The sequence below is a fragment of the Argiope bruennichi genome, chromosome 8 (genome assembly GCF_947563725.1).
Source record: "Argiope bruennichi chromosome 8, qqArgBrue1.1, whole genome shotgun sequence".
Lineage (NCBI taxonomy): Eukaryota > Metazoa > Arthropoda > Arachnida > Araneae > Araneidae > Argiope > Argiope bruennichi.
The window spans coordinates 30,415,607-30,440,233 of NC_079158.1; the positions used below are offsets into that span (position 1 = coordinate 30,415,607).

Here is a 24,627-nt window from a genome sequence, read left to right on the forward strand (position 1 = left end):
TGATAAATTCACGCCAAGTGTTCATATTTCATAACTATTGTGCGATTCTTGCCAATGCGTTGTAAGGCCTTTTCTTGGATAATTCTTTTATTAAAAAATATGCGAGAAAGTTTTGGAGTAATCACTCCTGCTGGTTATATTAGAATAATGTGCAGAATATTTAATAATTTTTTTATGAGTATTAAGTTTGTTCGTTTTTATATTTCGAAATATATTCTTAATTACCAGGTCACCTTTTTTCAATTGATGATGATTCCTTTGCCATGGCTTTACATTTTCACGAAAAAAATCGTTACCTTGAACGGCTTCACTTGAAGAGATTTTTCTGTATGTGGGTGAATAGATTCACATTGATTTAGCCATTTGGTGGTAATGGTGGGAATTAAAAGAGCAATAATACCTCATCTGGGAACGTGAACTCGTCTTTTCTTATCACTTAATGAATTGAGATAACCGTGTAATTTCACACAAGGTCAAATATAATCGACCGGTAATTCTTTCGTGTATCATTAACTGCACATGCACGTTTGTAAAGAAATAAAGTAGTTTCCAATTCTGTAGAGTTGAATTTTTTTTAATGCAAATCATTTACTGTTGCATGCTGAAATTAATTCAGTAGAATTAAAAAGCTTCGGTAATTTGAATGCCATTTTCATGGTTTTATGCATATTTCTGTAGCGATGTATGAGGCATTAAAGAGGAGAATGTATTCGATTGCGATTTAGAGATAATCACTAATTGCTTATTGCGGACTACCCCCCTCTCCCCTAAGCCATACGGATAAATATGAATGATCGGAGAACAGCGACAGCAGTGGTGTGAACTTAGAGTGAGTCCTAAGGACCATCACCGGTCACGGTATAACCCTTCCAGTGGGAAGCAGGTCCCGTCATCGGTAGGAGGTAGCCTATCTCCATCATTTTTGCTCCCACTTGGGTAGCGAGAAACAACCTCCATCCTGGAAGCTTCTCATCCTCATTTCTGAGGTGCCCCTGGTGGGATCGATTGAGAGATAAGAATGTATGCATTTTCTGAGTTCACCTGTCGGTGAGTAAGGCAATTACTTCATTTGTCATACATTCAACAATTAGTAAAGAAAGACAATTGTTACAAAATATTAATTTTCAAAAAAAAAAAAAAATTACAAGACGAATCTGCAAAATAGCTGAATTTTTTTTTTATTGAGAAACGAATCGCTTAAAGTTTTGTGAAGCCTTTAAAGGATTCCGAGAAGAAAATATTTATGAAATCATTTTCTAATGAATCCGTTCAGTGAATTGTGAAATCGTAAATTTGTGTATTTTTCATGTGAATATTAAGTCATCGTAGGCTTTTAGTTTTTAACCGATATTTGACTCAGATTTCTATTGCATATGGGATCATTATTTCTTTTTTTTTATGCGTTTATGTTGTTTATAAATAATTGACCAATTAACGTTAGCATAGCAGTCCCCCAATTTTCCAGATGACTAAGGCTAAGATATCTAGAATCCTCAACTACTGGTATTTACGAGTGTTTTTTTTTTTTTTTTTTTTTCCACTAACGCCTTGTCTCTTGAGAATTAAATTGCAGGATATCCTCTGACAGCAACCACAGACTAATCCGGATTTTGAGATACGACTTACAGATACCCCATCTACGAGTTTTTTCCCAAATTCCCATCGGTGTCTTTTGTCTTCTCCGTTAAACTATACAATTTCGCTTTCACTTGGACGACAGTCGTTAAGTCTAATAGTGCATTGTTTTTTTGCAGTGGGAGAGCAATTGTTGTTCGGATAACGATCTGCCTTTATTTTTAGCTTGCGACATTGCCTTCCGTTTTGTCTATTGTTGGAAGTTTCCCTTTCGCTGCACAGTCGCGTGCAGACTCGCATTGCTGTCCGAACAGTTTCTTGTCGTGAAGAAAGCGAGAAGCAAAAGCGGTTAGCCTTCACCCGTCGCCTGGGCGCCGCCCCTCTTCGGGTCAGCCCGTATGCAGATGGGCTGTTCAAAGGGCCTTTTGCCCATACCGAGGTGTGTCTACAGTTCAGAGATGACCCCGGTTGTCTCTATTGTAAATAGTATCTCACCTACGCTCTTGTGATCCAACTTCATGCCAATGACCTGAGCACTTTGGGAATGCGAAATAATTTTGCTTTTTGTTAACCTTGAACTGAAGGTTATTAAATTCAAATCATAGATGGGTACGGGTATGAATTTTATTGGGGTTTCTTTTAGAATTTTCTTTTTTTATTATCCATAAAATAAAGTTGTCTGAATTACCAAACAATCTACTTTCCTTTGAGAATTGATTAACTTTTGAGTTTATAATAATTATGAATTGATATGGAAAGGAATCGGTCCCGTGTAGAATTTTACGACTATAGCATTCTTAGTTTCCCAGTTCGAAAAGTTAATATAGTAATATAAGGCTGCATTAAAACTAAATGGGAATTCTTAAACTAAATTTAAAAACTTCTATTCAGCGTTAATTGGATTTTTTTAAAAAATATTTTATACTACTTGAATGAAAAGATTTTGTTTTGTCTTTTGTGTATGATAATGACTACTATTTCTTTGGCATTAATATCAACACATTTAAGAATGAATGCCATTTAAAATTGAAATAAAAGTTCTTATTTAAAAGAACTTATACCTCTTTATTTTCATCATGCACTTCTGAGTATAACCGTAACAACTATTTCCTTTCTTACTTGAGTAATTTAAGTTCTCTCATGATTATGAAGGGAATGCTGAACTTGCTATATTTCATTTGAAATATAGCATTTGAAATGAAAGCGCACCAAAGTTCAGTTCATGGTTAGTAAAATAATAAAAACTGACTGAATTTAATTATAGTAAGTTGTAATAGATTCTCTAATATTATATATAATTTTAAATTATGCTATGGTTTTAGCTTAATATTAGTAGCAACTCCAATGTGCAATACGCAGTGATCACCTAATTTAAATTTCATGCGGATTGTGTGAAATTGTATTATAAAGGATGGGAGGGACTGAAATTGCATATATTTGCATGTCGAAATACCGGTATTTTTAATGGCTCGGTTGTTTTGAAAAGTGCAGTGTCATTAAAATAACTTTGCGCTTCGTTCCCCTTTTCCATTCATCAAATGATTTGATGCTGAAAATGATATCATTCAGCCAAGATTCTTCAGTGGTTCAATAGAATTTATTTAATTCAAAATGAAGACTACAGTAAAAATTCAATTTATTTGAAAATTATAATAAAAAAATGGATTTGAAGATGAATACAGCAAGACCAAATGATTGTTTTAAATAACACATAATTAGTGAATCAACATAAGTAATAAAGTATCAGTAATAACTGGACATTTTTAATAACTTTAAAATGATAATTACAGTGCATTTATACTGATAAGGATTTTTCATAAACAGTCAGAGAACAGCATATTGAATACAACAATTGCTCTTTAGCAAAATTGTTAAAAATAACCGTTTAATTCGATACTTCACATTTAACATGTTCTGAATTTTCTTTTTAAAAAAGTCCTAAAATTTTAATTCTTTTTATTTTAGTGAATTGTATATCTAATATCTGTAAAATATGGGGATAAAAAGGAATTCGGAAATAAAAACATTTTTTAATTGCAATTTCGAATTATGGATGGCACTTTAATATTATATGAATAGGTAATTCAAAGGTTGGAGAAAAAAAATCGAACATTTTGAATTAGTCATGTTCTATTGTTTTCTGTGCTTTCAAAAGTTGTTTTAATGTTGATCGTCCATTCCCAAATGTCATAAATAATATATGTTCATACGAGTTTTGTTTTCAAGCCACGCCACCCGTATTTTTCTTTCCCTTAATTCTTTTAAGTAGTTGTTCCAAATGAGCTTTTGAGGACACAAAAACAATGAGCGGAAATTCGTGCAGTGGGTAAGTGAAACGGACCCTCCAGTAAACCCCTCGATCTGTTCGCGCACGATACTTTGTTGTCACGATTTTGTTGGAACTGAAGGAAATGAGGAAACGGTCACTAAAAAATGAGTTGTGGGGGGGATATCCGGCTGTGACAGATCGCCGGATGGTGACCGGAAGTTACGATTCCTACAATGTATTTCGAACCGAACTTGCATGGGAAAGGCCCTTTCTAGGGGCATTGGCTCCAGTGTGAATTTTAGAATCAACTATTGAATCTCGAGTTTCCTTTCAGAACAGAATGCTTGTCTGTTTCTTTTAATAGAATTACATTATTTACGTTCCATTTTACTTCATTTCTTAATTTGCATACCCATCGTTTTAATGGATAATTGTTTGATTTTTTTTTTATTTTTTTTTTTTTTTTTTTTTTTTTTATTGAAAACATCCATGAAATTAGGGTGGCAGATTGTGTAAATATTGAATGGTCTATTTAATTTCATTTGCGTAAAATCGTGTTTAACGATTAGTTAACGTTTTGGAATCAGCCCTTCTTTCAAATAAGTGAGTTTAAAATTAATATTTGAGGCATCTCTTGCGTGACAAATTTCACGTGAGATTTCTTAATGCTAAATAACTATAAATTTTAACTAAGAGCGATTAATCTTTTTTTTACCTAAAACCTTAGAAGTGATGTAATATTTTAAATATCTTCTGTAAAATTTGGGAGGTTTTATTTATTAATTGAAAAAAATGTTTTAATAGCTTCTTTTTTGAAAGAAAGAAGTATTATTTTGGATGTATAAAATCATTTCCTACTGTATTCAAGAGCTGTGCTTCGGGAATTTCGTCGCTTGATATTTCGGTTTCGAAGTGAATATTCATAATATATTGGATATTGTAGGTGAAATATTAAGTATTTTGATAATTTTAATTTTTGCATTTTTAAGAAGTGACAGTTTCAAATATTAGCAAAAAGATGCTAATAAAATGTATGAATGAATGCGGGGCTAAACTCATCCTTTAAGCCTAAGTATGATTAAGATTTCGATGGTTATTTAATGTGAATGAATTTGTGACATATTTGTAAGAAATAATTTTATTTCGACGTGTAAATATTTGTTAGTCTAATTCTGCCTGCTTGAATAACTGTCGACTATAATCAATGACTTTTTATAAATCGCAGTAAAGTAACATATTTTAGGTCTGATCTACGCAGCTTTTGACCTTTCTTGTAAAGAAATCACTCGAAACTTACAGAAAAAAAGCGTTACAATCGGGGGGGGGGGGGATTGCTTTTAATTTTGACGAATCCCCGTCAAAGATTTCCCCAAGCCCGAAAAACATATTTTAAAAATTATGTCTGTCTGTAAATCTGAAAACTCAAAACTACTAGAGGATAAAATTTTATTTAAAACCTTTACACCAAATTTATAGATTTATGTTAAATTTTGAACAAATTTCATTCATAAGAAATGTCTGCTTAACTGTCCGAATGCAAGTAGGCATGATATTGTTAAAATGAATAAAATTTGATATACAGATTTAGCGTTTTAAGTATAGATCCGTATGAAATTTTGAAACAAATCCTTCATGAATCTTTATTGGATTGTATTTTCACAGGCATGTAAAACCGAAAACTCAAAAGCGCATAATTTGACTGAATCAAATTTACAACATGGCTTTAGTATTTAAAGTGTTGATTCTTATCTAAATTCGAACGAAATCTGTTTACGGGCATACCGTCTGTCCATCTGTATATTCGTATGTATGAAAACTCGCTCACTCAAAAGTTCAATGACTTCGATAAATGAGATTTTATATGCAAAATTGTTAATAAAATTATAGTTTTGTGTCAAATTTTGGTTTTAATCGATCGAAAAAAAAAAGGCATCCAATAGGAACATTCGCTTTTCATTAGAACATTTTTGTTAATTGTTTTGTTATACGAGAAAAATTTCGAGGAGACCAATCACCCGTTGTTCAATCTTTAGAAAATTTGAATTTTTAACATAATTTTATGTTACAAGAGCTTGTTGAATCAAATATTCACTTCTCTATTCAATTCAAATATTCACTTCCAATATATACTTTACTTTTTGCCCTTCTTGCACTGAACGATATCGCAAACTCGCATTTCTGGTGCTTCCTCGCTCGCTGTTCGTTCTTGTTTGGAACAATTTCGTTTCTCCCATACCTCTACTGCGTCCTTTATGAGTGTCCACAGAAAGAAATCAAGGATGTTGATGCTACTAGACCTTTGTTGCCATTCACTTGTTTCGGCACGATATTTACTTGTGAAACGTCAGCGGAACGTTTTTTTAATAATCCATAACTACTCCAGAAGTTCGTAAAAAAAGAAACCTTGCAATATGACATAAAAAAACAGGTGTTTTTCAAAAAATGCTAGGACCTTGGAGTTCAATTTCTATTTGCTCTTTTGAATACCTTGAATTGTTTAGCTATTGTTGAATTTGAATTTAGGTTTTTCAAGTATATGCCTATATTCGGTGAATTTCTCATTTTTAAATTTTATTTAGACATACTATATTCTTGATTAACTTGACTTGTTTACTTATTGTTGAATTTGAATTTAGGTTTTTTAGGTATATGCCTATATTCGGAGAATTTCTCATCTTTAAATTTTATTTAGACATACTATATTCTTGATTAACTTGACTTGTTTACTTATTGTTGAATTTGAATTTAGGTTTTTCAAGTATATGCCTATATTCGGTGAATTTCTCATTTTTAAATTTTATTTAGACATACTATATTCTTGATTAACTTGACTTGTTTACTTATTGTTGAATTTGAATTTAGGTTTTTCAAGTATATGCCTATATTCGGTGAATTTCTCATCTTTAAATTTTATTTAGACATACTATATTCTTGATTAACTTGACTTGTTTACTTATTGTTGAATTTGAATTTAGGTTTTTTAGGTATATGCCTATATTCGGAGAATTTCTCATCTTTAAATTTTATTTAGACATACTATATTCTTGATTAACTTGGCTTGTTTACTTATTGTTGAATTTGAATTTAGGTTTTTTAGGTATATGCCTATATTCGGAGAATTTCTCATCTTTAAATTTTATTTAGACATACTATATTCTTGATTAACTTGACTTGTTTACTTATTGTTGAATTTGAATTTAGGTTTTTCAGGTATATGCCTATATTCGGAGAATTTCTCATCTTCAAATTTTATTTAGACATGCTATATTAATGATTAAAATAATATAAAAGTGAAATCGTGAATTGAATCGGTCTGATCATTATATTAGTTAGTACTGCTCTGCTCTTTTAAAAGAAATTTCACCAAAAGATATTAAAATTTTTATAATTAAATGTAAAAAAGTGCAACAAAAAATTAAAGTTTTAATACGATTTTTTATTATAAAAAGTGATAAGTGTACTTATTGTTGCAATATCAAAATGTTGGTATTATTTAGATGAAAATAATAAATCTTAATTCTTAGTCTTTTTCAACCGCAGAGTGCTTAAAAAGTTATCATTACTATTGGAAAATACGCCACGAGCCGTCTTGTAAGATTTCTCAGGAAAATTATTATTATTAATTAGTATGTGAAGGAAATTAAATACATTTTCGCATGTTTAGAAAAGCGACAAGAAATGTCTTATTTTTGGCTTTCATTTTTTAGTACTACGCTCTTAACTCGTAACCACCAATAATGTATATCGAATAAAATTTCTAAAATTTTTGAATCAGAATAAGCTAAATATTTAAATTTATTTTATCAGAGTTCTTCTCTTGCACCTGTCAATGAAATAGTTGCCATTAAAAGAGCATTTGCTGACTATTTTACAGTAATGCAGATTTCTCACTTTCCTTCATCCACCTGTTGCTTTTCGTGATTTCGCCTTTTCTCTCTGCATTTCTCTCATATCCAGTATCCATCGATTTGGAATAACAGACTGAATTTAATGTTAGAGACTTATTTTCATATTTGAATTTTAAAACTTGTACCGTAAAAAGATTATAGTTAATAAATTTTCTGATTTAAAAATTGGTTGATGGCTTAAAAAAAAAAGGCAAAACAATTTTGCTATATTTGTATTTAGAATATGCATTTCGATAAAATAATTTTTCTCTTATAATTTTACTTAAAGTTTTATTGGGATTCGTGCTAATTTATTGTTTTAGAAAAATTCATTTTTGTCCATCAAAGAATTTAAATATCTCCTAAAACTCTCTGAATACACAAAAGAAACGAGTAAAAGTGTCCCATTTTTTGATAATTTAAACTCTTAATGATTTAAATAGTTTTGAGTTGATATTAAATAAATTATTTTTATTTTGCAATTTAAATTAAATAGTACACTTCGATGAAATATCGAACTGCTCAAGAGTATGTAAACATTTCTCAATAACATTTTCCAGACAGACAAACTTCCTCCTGATAGATTTTTTTTTTTTCAAAATTTGACAGAAATCTCAATTTGATGTAAACCAAATATACCGTAGACCAAATTTCATTCGTCTAGCTCAAAGCGTTTTGGAGTTATTGATTCAGAGAGATCTGAAACATGGAGATTTGTCAAAATCTCGAGCTTTGATTTACTGGCAAGTACAATTTTTTTCTTCCTTTTATATATTTCGTGTACGAGAAAATGATGTACAAACTTTTCAATGATGCCGCTTTTATTTTTGTACATTTTTCTTCAAATTTTATAAATTATTAAAAATATATTAATTTTAACATATATTTTACAGTAAAATTTTGCTTTAGCTCAGTTTTACCACTCGCACACATTGTGATAATATTAAATATATAATATTTGTTATCATCTGTATATAATTAAGAGCAAATTTTAAATATAAAAAAAAATAGGCGTAGATAAAACATTTTATAGTATGTTGAACTAGAACTTACAATATCCTTTTTTTTTATGCTACTTTAGGGGGGAAAAAATAGAAAAAGAATCCTATATGAGAATCTGAAAACTCAAATGAAAACCTAGTTTAAGATTAAGTTCTATGTTAATGTCGCAGTATTGAATCCAAACTACCTGATAAAAGTTTTTTTCTATCAAATTTTAATTTTTGTAAAATTTTCAAACTTATTGAAAAAGCCTGAATGATGCAGTATTGCGCATTAGGAAGAAATCATAAATTAATTTGGAACACCTACATTTCTAGGTAATCAAGAAAATTTAAATGTCAGCAGATTTGCAGAAATAGCCTTACTTCCATTTTATTTTTCATCCTCTTTAAATGTCAATCAACACGTTACATACATTGTATGTGGAACTCCATTACTCTGTTTCGTAAACTTCCGGAAAGAGTTTATTTTAAATCTCTTTGAGGATTTAGTTTTTCTTAGTTTCCAAATAGTTACGCATTTTTAAAAGATTTCCTAAAGGCTTCAGTCAATAATTTCGTTTTTAGAATATATGAAATTATGCATTAACTTTATTCCTAATTAAATTAAATGCAAAGTAAAACTGTGGAGTCTTTTTATTATTATTATTATAGCAGGCCCTAGTCTTAAACTTATATAATATTGTTTTTTTTTGTATTATTTAACGTAACTAAGTACATTATATAAATAAGGGCTTTAGATTCATATTTATTATTTTAAAAGCTTTAACATTTGGATTACTCAAAATTGGAAGGTTAACATAAATACAAACGAGCTCATCATTCCCTTAAGGCAAAATGCTACGTTTTAAACTTTAAATTTTGTGAAAAGTCATTGGCTGATATTTCTTGATCTTGCCAACGGATTTTAAGATGCATTTTCGACTTTGGCGATGTAAAGGGGTAACTACTACTGGTTTTCAGCCACATTTAATTTTTAATATGCGACCTTTTGCAGTATGAGCGACAAATATACAAACACTAAAAAGATGGTTTTTAATGTTAGGGACATGCAATAGGCTTCCATAGGGCTCATTCAGCTGTTTTATAAGCATCATGCAATTCATATGAAATGTTTTATTATGCCATATAGTCGGAATGTTATCAAATAAATATAATGTCTAATTTTGCTAATGTAAGTCTTTAAAAACCATCAACACAATTTGGGCAATAACATTATTTTTATTTTCAGTGTATTATTTTTGTGTTGCAATTTATGTCAGATTTTCTTTCTGTAAAAAAATAAAATTCTAAAGTTATTGCAAAAATCATATGTCAGAAATTTTGACAAAACTTGATTGATAAATATTCCTGATCTTAGTCATTAAACACAATATATACTCAAGTTATAAACAAGTTTTTTTTCTTCGAAATTTTATTTTTAATTTTCAATTGGTGCATGAAATTTCAGTTGCGTTTCCTTCTACTTTTATTTTGAAACATCGATTTTTTTTTTCACTTTGCTTTAATATCATTTTTAAATCAGTACAGTCATTAGTTATTTCGACTAATGTAGCTAATAAATCGGCCACCTTAAAGAGAGAATAAAAGTATAGGTAACCGTAACTAATCCTACTGAGTTTAATTTTTTTTTAAATTAATATTAATATTTCTGCAATAATTGCCTGATGATAAAATAATCACATCTGGTGCTGGGACTAACTTTACTGTTCAAGTTTTCTTTTAGTGATGTTTGTACATATATTTATGTAACCAAGCATTTATTTCATATAGTTTCAAAAGGTATTTTGAAAATATCGTTGTCTCCCTTTTCACAATAGTGCTATATAGAAATATCAGTTAAGCCAACATTCTTTTCATTTTTAGCATTACCTTTGGAAAATGACATAATACGTGCATTTCATTGTATCAAAAGTGGTACACCTCGTAAAGTTATCTTTCCATGAATTGTTATGTGCCATCTTTTGTTGCTTTCACGTGTGAAAGAATTCTCTTTTCACCTCTTCATCCAACCAATCTGACCTTGATTTTCACACATTTGAACTCATAGTGCAGCACATCTTATCCTTTTTTTCTTCCAAAAGCTGCACAAATGGTTATTATTTCTTCCAGTGGCATCAAAACCGGCGGTAAATGAGGACACGGTGCTATAAAAATCTTTTACTTACTCTTTAAAGTCGATCTCGGAGAGCAATTTATTTCTTGACTTTCATATCGGAATATCGAACAAAAGAATTTTGTCGCTTTATAGTGACCCACTTTCGACCTTTAAATGAATTACCCATATCTGAATGCCAATTATTTAAACCAGCAGCAACTATTTTAATCTGCATTTGATGATCTTGTTCTTTCTGCTCAGTGGCGTGTGGTTTATTAGAAGATGGCATGCACGCATTACGTCGATTACAGTATTTTTATCCTTTGTGTTTGTCTTGCAATAAATTTTACCTCACTTCAGTGCAGTTAGAACAGAAATTTTTTATTTTAGAAGAGGACAGAGAATTTCAAAATCATTTCTTAAAACTTATGCACTTTAAATAATAAGTCATATCTCATGATACCCATAATTTCAAATTAACCTTGCAGTGTATGTTCAATGAAGTTTTCGTTGGAATGGGCATTTGAAGTATCAGTTATCTATCAGTCAAATCGCGTAGCCAAATTATATATTGCATAATCAGAGCTCCCACTGCAGAGTTACTTTTCGATTGTAACCTCCAGTACATCGGTTAAAGTATTTTTTCACATTTATGCATATTGTCGTAATGACATTATAATTTATCTTTACTCGGGAAGTCATTTTTATTATATCCTTATTTTTTTTTAATCGGCACTAAATAATGAAAGGGATTTTTACTAAGTAAACGACAGTATTATATAATAAATTTCCTCACTTCAGTACTTTTATTCCTTTATCTTTTGCTTCTTTTGCATAAAACTCAAGACTTTTATTTTTGAAAAAATAAGGGGACTTTTGTTATACCTTTATCTTATAAACTGCACTTCTGAGCTTCATATCTTTGATACAGTTTTGTGCGTAACTGTGACTTTCGAATTTTTCGCCTTTGTTCTAAAGATGACCGAGGCCAAATATCATATTTGGTTATTTCAGCTAAAACCATTCAGATGTGCTCATTTTGCAATAAAATTCTTTGAGTAAAGGTTATCAAGTCTTTCATTTTTTTTTAATTATCGATTTTGTTGCTGTTGTTGTTTCTGAAATAAAATATATTTGTAGTATGTTAATTTCGCACGAGATTTGTTTATATGAACTTAATGCATATTGCTGTATAAATTTTCTTATGATTTTCAATAAATGTTCATTTTAAAGCTTACCGCTCCTTTCTTGTCTTTCAGGATGCTCTCTGAGCTTCTTTTTATATCAAGGATGTTTATTTAAATTTCTTATGCCTCTTCTGCCTCTGTTTAAATTTGTTTGAGTATATAAAATTACGCTATTTATATGCAATTTAAAATTTCTTTCTGCATTTTTCAAATATTTAATAGCCAATGACAATTGATCATTTTTAAAAGTTGAAAACCTTTTTGTTTTAATTGCATTATTTTCAATTAAAAATTAACGACTTTTCCCCTTTTGTAGTAAAAATAATTTCTAACTTAGATGGAGCCAAATCGTTGCAAGTATATTTATTTTCCAATACCATGCCCTTCCCCTTCTTCGAAATTTACTTGTCTGGTCATATTGATACTTAATCTTCGTCAGGCAGGATTAATCGTTGATTTTAAATTCATTTTCCTCATTCGACTGTCTTAACTTGCGTTTTCAATGTCCTTGAAGTATTTCTACTTCTAAGCAAAAACATATCTTCTATGATAAGTTAATTGACTTCATTTGAAAAAGAGTAACAGATATGCAATCCCGACTGTAAGCTTCATACATACAAATTTCTAGTTTTTCATAAATAAATTAGTAACGGATAGAAGTTTCCAATACATTTTTAATTTCATCTGGCACTTTCATGTTGTTGGTTAAAAAGTTTTCGAAGCTGTGCTATACTTAAATAAAGCTTTAATTGCTGTATAGTGATTGAGTTTGTTTACTTAACAACTTCGGTACTTGAGAAAGTGCCGTTTCTAGAAAGTATAGAAGGCATAAAAAAAATCAATTCACTATTCTTCGATCACTTTTCTCCACTTCTATTTCTAGCGGTCTATTGATGTGGGTGTGTTGTGAGAGAAACCCCATGCAAAACGTTCGGTTAAAGACAGTCATTATCTTTCCACCTGAATAGCGACGTCTCAACCTACTGACTTACCCACACACCAGAACACTTCAAAATGGAATTTTTATTATTTATTCTTTTAGAAATGTGAAATTCACAAATAACTTTCCGAAATTAATGGCGAAAAAAAGTTGAATTGCAGAACTAGAGACCCGAGGAATAGTCTTTATTGATTTTTTTTTCTCGTCAAATCGCTTTTGGTTGGCTATTTTCGTCAAAGTATTGCATCAACTGTATCTCCAGGTACCATTGATTGTTTGTGAATAGTTTTGTACCTTGTTGTCAATGAGTTAGCATTTTTTTCCCCGATCTCTCATATGCCATATTTTTCTGGTCTAATGGCCCTGGAATGCGCCGCTTGAGCGAGTGTAGCTGACTGTGGCCTAAATGATATGGCTTGGCTATGAACCCTGGGGTCGAAGGTCTTGCTTCAGTTGGGCGCCGATCTAAACCAAGCAAATCAACGACTAATCTGAATGTTATAAATAAGGCATCAGTTTATGTGTGCGTAAAATAAAGCTTCATGTATAATGGAAAATATTTGGAAGACCGAGCTTCGCTCGGCAGGTTTTGTTTGTAAAATCGTGTTTTTTTTAAAGAAAATATTTAGATACGAATCTCATACTGATTACATATGAATATTTTTCATTCTTACTTACATATGAACTGGTTGTTTAAGTAAAAAAAAAAATCATGAATGCACTTAGTTTAACATGTTATTCGAAACAATCTGCTATATTGCAGAATTTATTCTACAGTTTATCTATCATTATTTACATTTTTGAATTTTCACTCGAATTTGCCATGGCGAAATTTGTCCGAGACGGTTCTATATGACATTGTTCGCATGAAAGGAGATAAAAAAAATGGCTCTAATAGTTAGTTGGCTCTAATAGTTAGTTATTGTGTGTGTGTGTGTGTGTGTGTGTGTGTGTGTGTGTGTGTGTGTGTGTGTGTGTGTGTGTGTGTGTGTGTGTGTGTGTGTGTGTGTGTGTGTGTGTGTGTGTGTGTGTGTGTGTGTGTGTTATCGTTAGAACCGTTTTGAGATGTACGAAATAAATAAATTTATTTATCTATACAATTACTATTGCTCGTTTAAAGTTATAAGATATAGATATATTTTCAAAAACTGTGGTAACAAAATTGAACTATCGTAATAATGAAAATTTCTCTTTTCTTTTGATGTTTTAATTTCCTTACTTAAATATCTGTTTTTCAAAGAAAAGATTTTTTGTAGTATTTACTTACAAAATTGCATTGATTATTAATGAATTCCGTACGTTTTAAAATTGTAGAAATACGTATTATCTTACCTGTTAAACCCTTAAAACAATTTAAAATACAGAAATATTACAAATTCTTATAGATAGTTATAGATAGATAATCGTTATAGATAAAAGCAACGTTATTTCGGAATTAGCAATTACTGTTGCTAGAAATCGTTTTATATATATAATACTCCTTTAAAATAGATTACATAGTAAAAAAAAGCAATTTTAAAGAAAACTTTTAAGCATTTAATTGAAAGCATAAAAACATTATAATATTAGTTAAGTATTGTTTTACTGACGCATTCACTGTTTCATAATACAGATCTTGAAAAAAATATATCATTGTTTAAAAATACTTCTATCTAATGTATACTGAATACTTGTATATAATGTATACTCAACACATCTGCTTTGCACAGTGTTGGCGCCGTAGTAAAATTATAAAAATCCTCTTGAAGGTCGCATCACGTGCCATCTGTATTAACCTGTTTGTTCGGAAATTCCAATTCCTGTAAATTTACGACATCCCGCTTACATTTGACCGATCGTCTTTCAAACGCTCACTTTCTGCATTATGCAACGCTAAATGGAGATTAGTAATGCTTCCTTCTTTTTATAAATATTCCCGCGATATCATCTCCCTGTACGGTGCAAATAATAAATTTCGTGTTTTATAATTTTTGCTTTACATCTTTTTTTTTATATATACACCTGTTACTTCCCGTGTTGCCCAACGCCGACATTACAGACTACATCGAGTCTTATTTGTATTTGTGTTCAGTAATGCGTTCTGCGCCATGCCCTCCGACCAACATCAAAGAAAGACTTGTTTTTTTACCTTTCTATTCAAATAGAGTTTCTTTTGATATATAGCGAGAGTATTATTGAACGTCCGCTCAACTGCACGCTTCTGCAACCAAAGCTTTCCTCAGGGTCGAACATTAGAAAAGACCGTGAAAATGGGAGATGGAGGTACAGATAAAATGTGAAAGTCGAGATCAGTGATCGCAATACCTGTTACTGCAATAGCTGTGCTCTGATATCTGTAATTTGCAGTCACTGTTATTTGTAATGCCTTATCGATCCATCGCTAGATATTGTGATATGCTAGTCATAGAAACCCAGTGTCATTGTCTTTTCAAAGTCGAAATAAGATACGACAAGAAAAGATGTATTTAAAGAAACCAATGAAGGATAGTAAAAGTGACCCTTATTATTATTTTTTTTAATGGAACAATGACTAATGTATCAGAAACCTAGTAATCATACTGTCAATGCTAGAAATAAAATAGGAAAGGGAAAAAAAGACACAATTGATAGAAACATGAGACTGTGTGGATAAAATGTAAAATTGAATCAAAGGAAACATTCTCCTAGTTTCTCGTATATTGGCGCAATATTATTTCTTTTACATTTTATCTTCATAAAATAATGTAGTATTCGAATATGCTTTTGGAATTCATCCTACCAATCAATCGATTAGACCTAAAATTGGAAACAAAATTTACGTTTTTATACCATTTATTTAATACGAAAGAGGACAGTTTTTATTTATATCCTATTAGCAAAAAAATATTTTATATTTTTGATATTATTCGATAATCTGAATAGCGGATAACATCGTAAAGATAATCATAATAATATTAAATATTTTGTGCTAATAGAATAATAACAAATTGATAGTGCTGGGAATACTAAATCAATGATATTATGACGAATTAAAATAAATTTTGGTTTTATCTTAATTATAAATGGTTCATATATTTTGCATTGTTATGTATAATAACGCCTATACGGGTGCAAAATGAGGACGGATCTAGTAATCATCATATGGCAAAAGTTCATGCTTGTTTGTTTACATGCTTGCCTTTGCGAAAAATCTGAGACGATGCTTTTCGCGCGCTTGTGTGTACAAATAAAAAAAAAGGAGTTTACGTTCGAGCAGTTTCAATTATAAATCGGATATCATCGAAAATAATGTTATTACATATGCAACAGTTGAAGAATCATTTATAAGAAGAATGAGCGAAATAGAGACAAAAACCAGTTTGTATGTCGAGCAAGATTTCCAAATATCTAGACAAAAATTGTCGGGCAATCACAGAATTCTAATATTATTGACTATCGCATTTCTAGAGAAAAAGAAGTAAATTCAAGCGAAGAATATTTCAAAAGTTACCTCAATCGTTGAAAAATCCATTGAATCCGACATAAATGGTAAAAGATTTACTTACCATCAAATGGGCGAGGTAAACCTGTTTGACGATGAAAATTAACGAAACTGAAACAATTTAAAACAACTTAATCGATATACCTTTTGAAAATAAAACTATGCATTTATTATAAAAATTTAATTTTATGGAGCTGTTTTATTGCTTTAAAGCACAAAAACACATATATTAAGGCATCTTCCTAAAATGCTGCCGTGCTTTGTTTTCTAAACTTCTTTATGAACATTAATCATCGTGGAATTATGACATCAGAAGTATCAATTGTTGAGGGAAAACATTCATACAATCAAATTGTAATGATGAAGGTAATTGTTATTTAATTTCATAATTCTTGATTCAATTGCAAATTCTTAATTGGCAATTCCTATACTGAAGCGAAATTGCTTCTGTACCTATAGTATTATTTCTAAACTCATACTATTGCATAGTATGCACGAAAATTTTCGGAATTGAAAATATAAATAATAAATTTGGACAATGAAATAAAAAAAATATTTGTTTGTCTAAACTGTAAACATATATTCCTCAATGCATTTTTTTTATGTTGTTGATAGATGTGTTTTCTTAAGAAATTCAGTTAAGACTCTTTTATTGGAAACAATTAGCTGCTTAGTATATTTTATTTTTATTTTGTTATATATTTATTAAGTTAATATTAATAGGGTGGCACGGAAAAAAATATTACATTATGGCAAAAATTATTTAATTATATTTTAGTTTGTTATCTTAATAAGTGGCACTCTTAAATGTTAAAATTATATCTATATGGAGAGTATAGATAATTTTATAACGTTTAACTGTGTATAGATGAAATCTGGAAACAGCTTCCTAGAAATTTGTATTTATAATATATGGATTATTTCTTTTACGAGTATTTTAATATTATTATTCGAATAATTTGCATTCTAATAAATTGTTTAAATAAAGCTAAAGTAGGAATATAATGGAAAAACCGGATATACCACAAAATATTCAAGTGATAGCAGTAAAATGTTTATTATTTAATTAAGAAAATTCGTATTTCATCACTCGTCTGTTATTTACTGTTTTATAGAATAAATTCTGAGGTTATGGCCAAATAGTCCACTTGAATTTCAATTTTAGAGATTTGATTTTTGTGAACTTAAATTTTATTTATCTTTCCAACTAATATGATTTTAAAATATCTTAATGATATTTTTTTTTTTTTTTTTTTGCAGGAAGTTGTGCAGTTAATTGAGTGCCTAGATCCTAATCAGCATGGTGTGGTCACTTTCGCCGATTTTTGCAGAGGAGTACAGTCCACCCTCCAAATCAAAGGAGTTAACTTTGAGGAAGCCGCCCTTAGAAGTCAGCAGGTGAGTGTTCTTTTATCAATGTAAATAGGGGTTAAGTTTCGTTGCAACGCTAATTTTAAAGTCACGATTTTGTAATGATTGGCAAAACACAATATTTTGTTTAATTGCAATTTATGATCATCACCTTATATCCCAATGAAAATCCTTTATAGCATCATTATCTTTAAACCAGCGGGAGTGGTCTCATTATAACTTTCTCTCTTACTCTGTAATAAAGATGTTATTCCAGTGAACGTCTTGCATGCCACTGACGTATAGCAGTTAAATATATATATATATAACCTTTGGCGAGAATGTAACACTTTTACTGAATTCTATCGTGTGATCCTTGGCGAATGTTTTGGCGATTAATCTTTGGCAAACAGTCGAAATGATCCAAAAATCGAATTTGGGTTTCAATCGCGTTCTTCCCAACCTATTGAAACAAAAGTTGGACATAGAATTTCACTTAAAATCTCAAAATCACGTACCAAAATTTGATGTATTTAAGTCACTGCGTTTTGAGTTATCGTCTTTACATGTTTCTTAAAGTATAGACTGTCAGATAGTCTAATCCCCTGTTGGATTTTGCTTGAAATTGGTATGCGTCTATACTAAAGATGCTAAATCTATATACCAAATTTTATGATTCCAGCTCTTTTCCTTAAACAGCCGGATGGACAGACTTCCTCTGAACGGATTTTGCTCAAATCTTGGTAGAAATCTGCAAATTCAATTTTACGCCTGGATACCAAATTTCATCCGTTTTATTCTAAGAGTTTGAGTTATCTTTGCCACAGACAGATGGAAATTTTATAAAATTTTGTTTTTTGAACTTAGGAAGGTTTAAAAGGTAGAAACTGGAACTTTTTTTTATAATAGAAAGTTAAAATTTATATTGTCTTAGTTAGAAAGAAAGGGGTCTTTTGTGAAGCATTTATTAATCGTGTAAAATTGTTTAAGCATTAACCCCTTCTTTCATATTCGTTCATTTGTCAAATGCTTTATAAATTTACGCCAAGCAATAGAAAACGAAATACATGTTGAGAAATCTAAAATCCATTCCATCAACACACAATTCAATAAAAAATTTCAGAAGAGATAAATAATAGATTCATCTATTCAGATTGATATTGTCATGATATTTTAATTTTCTTTGATTGGGATGAATCGCAAAGTTATACATACTACTGGTAAGGATCAAACATTTAAAAAAATGCGAATTCACTAGTAGTTGAACTTTCCATAACATCGAAACGGGAAATACTTATAATTGGGAGTGCAATAAATAAGAGATATCTAATTCTGTATTTTGAAAAGATTCGCTGTTTAAATATAACTCTGTTTCATTGTTTAGAAGACATGGAATTGTTTTATTTAAGTGTCGAATATCTTGCTGAGTTTTAAACTTTATTCGAACTCAGACATGGGATGAAAGATTTTGCTGTATCATATAGGACTTTTCTTAATCGTTTATATTTGAGAACAAAGCTTTTCGCTTTACATAAAATAATGTCACAGATTACCATTTCTTATTTTATTTATATTTATGTGGTTATATACAAATCTATTTAAAAAGTGTTAGCATCAAAGAAGGAAGAAAGTAAATGGAATATTTTTTTAAAGTATAAACTTACATAAAGAAGATAAAAATTAAGAAATAAAATAGTTTAGAATTTTGTTTTTTATAAACGCATTTATCTTATTCTTGTCTTGTTTTGCGTTATTTTCTCTTGAGCAATATAGTTTTAAACGGGGTTTAAAGCAGGTATTGTGTACTGTATCTTCATATATGAGTAATATAATGGAAAATTAAGCGTCTTGTTGAATTTATATAAATTATTATCTTTGCAAAATTTCTAGATTCTCAACTGAATCAGATCCTCGCCAGACTTTGGATTCTAATACTTTTCCCTTTTAAATTGAATTTTCACTGACAAGTTCTTTCTGAAAACCCTAAATTAACAGTACTTTGGTCCATTCCTAACCTTGATATCAGCTGTTGCTTTTCCATGTTTTTTGGTTAATCATGTCCACTTTATCTCGGTCAGATTTTGACTTTTTAATTTTCTTCTACGGTTTCATTTTTATTAGTCTTCCAAAGCATTCAGCTTCTTTCTTTTGCTTTAAACTCTAATTGAACATAAAACGGAAAAAGTGTGTGTGGAAGGGGGGGGGGGGAATGGAGAGCGGACTGGAAGTATAATAAAAAACAATCCAATACTATGTTTCCACGAAATTTACGTTTGCCGCCATCTTTTCTTTTTTTGGACATAATGGCTCTAACAGAATCTACTTTGTATCGATTTGTGCAATGATCTGCATCATTGCCAACTGAAGTGGAACGGTGTGGGGGGGAGGGAATAAACGTGGGGACCGATTGCAGCATGGAGCACGTGCCAGCGAATTCGTCGAAGTCAACAATGCGTGCAGAAAGAATTGGAAATCTATACCCTACGTGTACTCTCTTCTGCCACCTCTTCAGTGTTATGTTGTCCCGTATCCAAGCAACTGATTGACGAGTGGACTTCTTTTCCTAGCTGCAACTGCAGCCTTTATTGTTGCTGCCACATCAAAATGTATCGAAAAACGTGATTTTCATTTTAAACGGTAAAGGTCAACGTTACTAAGTTTCTATTTCGGGAGCGTCATTTCGTACTTAACTGGATTGTGGTGTATGCTTTTTAGTGCTCGTTGAGACTTGCGAGAATTACAAATATTTTGTGAATGGGCGCGCACAATCGCACATAATGAAGAGGGGTAAGGACCTTTTGTGGATATTAACCTTCTCGGAATCGTTGCTTCTTTGCATACTAAGTTCGCATTTCGGGGAACTCTTGATCTAATTAATTCAGTTCATTCTACCTTCTGAGACGTTTAATAATAACAGATCAAAAAGTTGGAGTAGGTGGCGCTTATATGAATAGTTTGACTTCAATGGTTTTCATGTTTGATGGTTAATTTGGATAATAAACAGTGTCGAATTTAATTATAAAAAATATATATATTTCTGATAGAATAATTATTTTAAAAAATATTTTTTGATGATATGCATTTTTCATAGATTTGAAATCTGAATTTTGAAATTGATGGTTGTTATATGAATAGTGCACATAAGATTTCACGGCTTTTCCTTTTGTCAAAAAAAAAAAAAAAAAAAAAAAAAATGGCTAACTTTATAATAAAAGGAAATAATTCTAGAAGAAGATAGATTTTTCTTGGGTGAACTGAGGAAAGTATTTTTTAAGAATTAAACACTGAACTACGATTGCGCCCGTGATTTTTTTTTTTTTTTTTTCATATTATCGCCCCACCCCTCGCCGTTGCATACGCATGGTATAATGTTCTTTCAATCCCATTTTGATTTTATTGATCACACGAGAATATTTTAGCTTAAAAAACAATATATATATATATATATATATATATATATATAATATAACTCAAAGTAACTGTGACACCTACCTCCGTAAGTTAAAAAAATAAGCAATGGAACTCGTCCGGTAACCCGGGTCACTGCTAGAGTACCTCAGGGGTGTTTGTGCTCCGGGGAAACCCCGGAATTCCGGGGATTTTGAACTTCGATACCCGGAAATTCCGGGGATCGTCGTTCAAAAGGAAGTAGGAATAATAATGAATTATTTATTTTGATCTGGGTAATTTTGTTTGCTTTGAAAGCAGAAAACGCAAGGTCAGTGTGTGTGGTGAAAACTTTTCCTTTCTTTCTCCAAAGGCAGTGATAATGCGTGAAAAGGGGGAAAAACTTCTTTTTTGTTCTTTCCTTATTGCGAGTTATGACTCATTCCCCCGGTTCTCGGACATTCTCTTCTGGATTCTTTTCGGCAAGTAGGCGCGGCAGAAAAAAAGGGAGAGACTTCGTTCGACCAGATGTGCGATCACGTGACCTGGGTTCAAAGGTCTTAATTTTGCAAAAAAAGTAATTCATTGAACTTTTATAATTAGGTCATTCAATACTTCATAATCGTAATTTTTCATTTCTCCCCCCCCCCTTCTCGAAACTCCAAAATGTCGGTAGTAAGTCCGTAAAAGTTTCCGGGGATTTTTTGGGGTCCCACAAACACCCCTGGCACCTGGAGCCCTAAGGCGCAAAAAAAAAAAAATGTTCCCCTAACCAATATGCACTTGCATATTCTCAAATAAATCCAAGTATAACAAAATTATTTTTAAAAAAAGTTTAACAATTTTCATATTTTTAAAATATTTAAATTTCACAAAATATAAAACCATTTTCAGTAATATTATTCGTCACTTTTTATTTTAAGCATCAATAACTCATTAACATATTAATACTACATGTCAGTATTCATTATGATGGCTAAAATTCAAAAAACGAATTGTATATTTGTTGCTCCTAAACCAGCATCTAACGTTAAAACAGATACTAGCATTAACACTATAAAGGAAGTTTTAAACATGGGAATTATTTAGTAAAGGCTTTATGAGCGTGTTGATTGTTTCCACGGAAGGCGGAAAAGATATGAAGATGCAGTATTTTCAATTTGAAAAATTCCAAAAATTACTGAAAATTGAAGCAATTTGTTAAATGTAAATTTGAAATTCAGTGAGTAAAATGCATCATAATGGGAACACCGTTATCGTTATTATGATTGTTGTTATTGCTATTATTATTATTATTCGAATGAATCGACAGTTAGCAAATTATTTAATATTTTCGCTGGATTCAACAGATATTTAAAAAGATTTTGAATTTATTTTTTTTCTCAGAAATGTGCCTATCAAAAAGAACTGAAATTTTTTCATAGTCCCACTACTATGCTGTTCCAATTTATGTAATTCGAAAATTTCGCTCTGTAACAGGGCCTCCGAAAAAGCAATAAAGTCGTTTGTCATGGGGCTCCGTCTGTATACAAAAATGCTTAATATTTCTATTTCTTTCACTCCGACTGGATCTTCTAGTGTATGATTGTACATTAGATTTATTTGCGTTTCTCGTTTTGGATCATTTTCATTTATAATCTAAACAGCGTGACTTAAATTCATTTTGCTCAAAGTATCAAACACAGATTTGTTAACTTAGACTTTCCACCGATTCAAACATGTAAACAAACCAAACTTATGAGCTATTGCCAAACAGCGATTAACAAATTGGACTTGATTCTGCGTCCACACTACCGTTTTAGATTGACATATATGAAAGATTTGGTGACCTTATGGCGAAGTTTCGGTTTCAAGATCGAGGTGAGGTGGGAGCTTAAGCTTCGAAATCCAGATTCAACGTAGAAGAAGGATTTTCATCGTGTATGTTGGACTCATGCATATTAGATCTTATGTCTTGGGTAAGACTTTTTGTAGTTTTTGTGGTCCAAAATTCTGGGATGGGCGTGCCAGCTAAAGTGCCTTCCTTGTCTTCTGACCTTGTTCAAAATACCATACCTAAATAGCCGAAATTAAAAATATTTTATCGAACCGAAAAAAGTCATAAGTATCCAACACAATTCGTATCTGCTCATATAAAAAATAGTGATATATTGGATTTCTTCCTTGTTATTTTATATTCATGAACTTGAAACCCGGTTAAGAAAAATAGGAGGGGTTGAGGGGAAGGTGAGAAAAAAAAATCATTCTACACGAACTCTTAATCTTTAGCACTCCATTGGCTCGGCTATTGGACACTTGGTTGCATTCATGATTAAAACCCATTTAATAGAATTTTTTAGTCACACAATATCGATTGAACTTTATTGAGATTGTAAGTACTCATTTTGGTTCATTAATCAATGTAATCGCCTTCCTTTTTAAGGAATTTAACCAGCGAATGCAATCAGCATCTAATTAATTTTTAGATGGTATGTGAGGTTGAAGGTTAAAATACTTCTTTCACGAGCATTTTAAGGCCATCGGAGTGTTAAATACTTAATTTAGATGCTGATTCATACAACAATCATTGCAACGGATTCATTCAGCCTTTAAATTTGGAAACACACCCATTCTCTGAAGAAATGACGCAAAGCGGCTACATTAGCACCCACCCTATTTTGCTTAACCTACCCCACATCCGGTCGTCAACGTGGTCGCGCGGTCATTCAGTCACCCCACCTTCACGTCATTGTCTCGAAGATTTCATGTAGACATTATAAATTATCTTTTGAGAATCTTTCTGTTGAATAGTATTTTATGCAATTATAAGACCACTGTTTTTGTGTTGTATGTTCATTCATATTTTCTGTCATATATAGGCAAGATATAACATTATTTTTTAAAATATTTTTTGTATCTCCAAAGGCATTGTTGTGATGTTCTCATAATATCAATAGAGGCAGTTATGAGCAATTTAAAATGCCAATTCCAGTCTATGTTTTTAGTGATAAGTTGCTTAGAATTGGTATTTTTCTATTTTAAACAAAAATTCCAAATCTCTTTTTGAATTCATCTTTTGAGAGAAACCACTTATCGTATTTTTTCCTAAAAATTTTTGTTATTTTATGTAATGCTTGAGCTCCCAATTCAAAGTGCCCCGAAAAAAAATATCTTTTGTGAATTTTATTATTATTTTTTATTTGGAAAACTCTAAAATGTCTAAAAAAATTTTCAAAAAAAAAAAAAAAAAAAAAGCGGAGAAATTTTTTTTTTTAAATCTTTGTGGCGACTGGTTTTTAAAAACATTAAATAGTAATGTCCGCGAGTGTAATGTTGCGTGTCTTAGGCTTTCGGTAAGTGCGTTAAAAGAACAATAATTGCTACAAAATGTTGATTTGAAATTTAATATTCACTACTATTTTCAGAAAATTGGCTATTATAATACCATTTGAAATCTTAGATATACATTTAGAAAAAGAATTTTTTCCCAGCTA

General features: G+C 30.8%; 1 protein-coding gene across 2 annotated transcripts in view; it reads left to right on the forward strand.

The window, feature by feature from the left end:
* Positions 1-24,627, forward strand: part of LOC129981191 (rab11 family-interacting protein 4B-like) — a 142,301-nt gene that overhangs the window by 45,787 nt on the left and 71,887 nt on the right. For both annotated transcript variants that reach the window (XM_056091925.1, XM_056091926.1), the window contains exon 2: positions 17,678-17,815. In XM_056091925.1, coding sequence (XP_055947900.1) covers positions 17,678-17,815 — 138 coding nt within the window. The remainder of the gene's footprint in view (positions 1-17,677; positions 17,816-24,627) is intronic.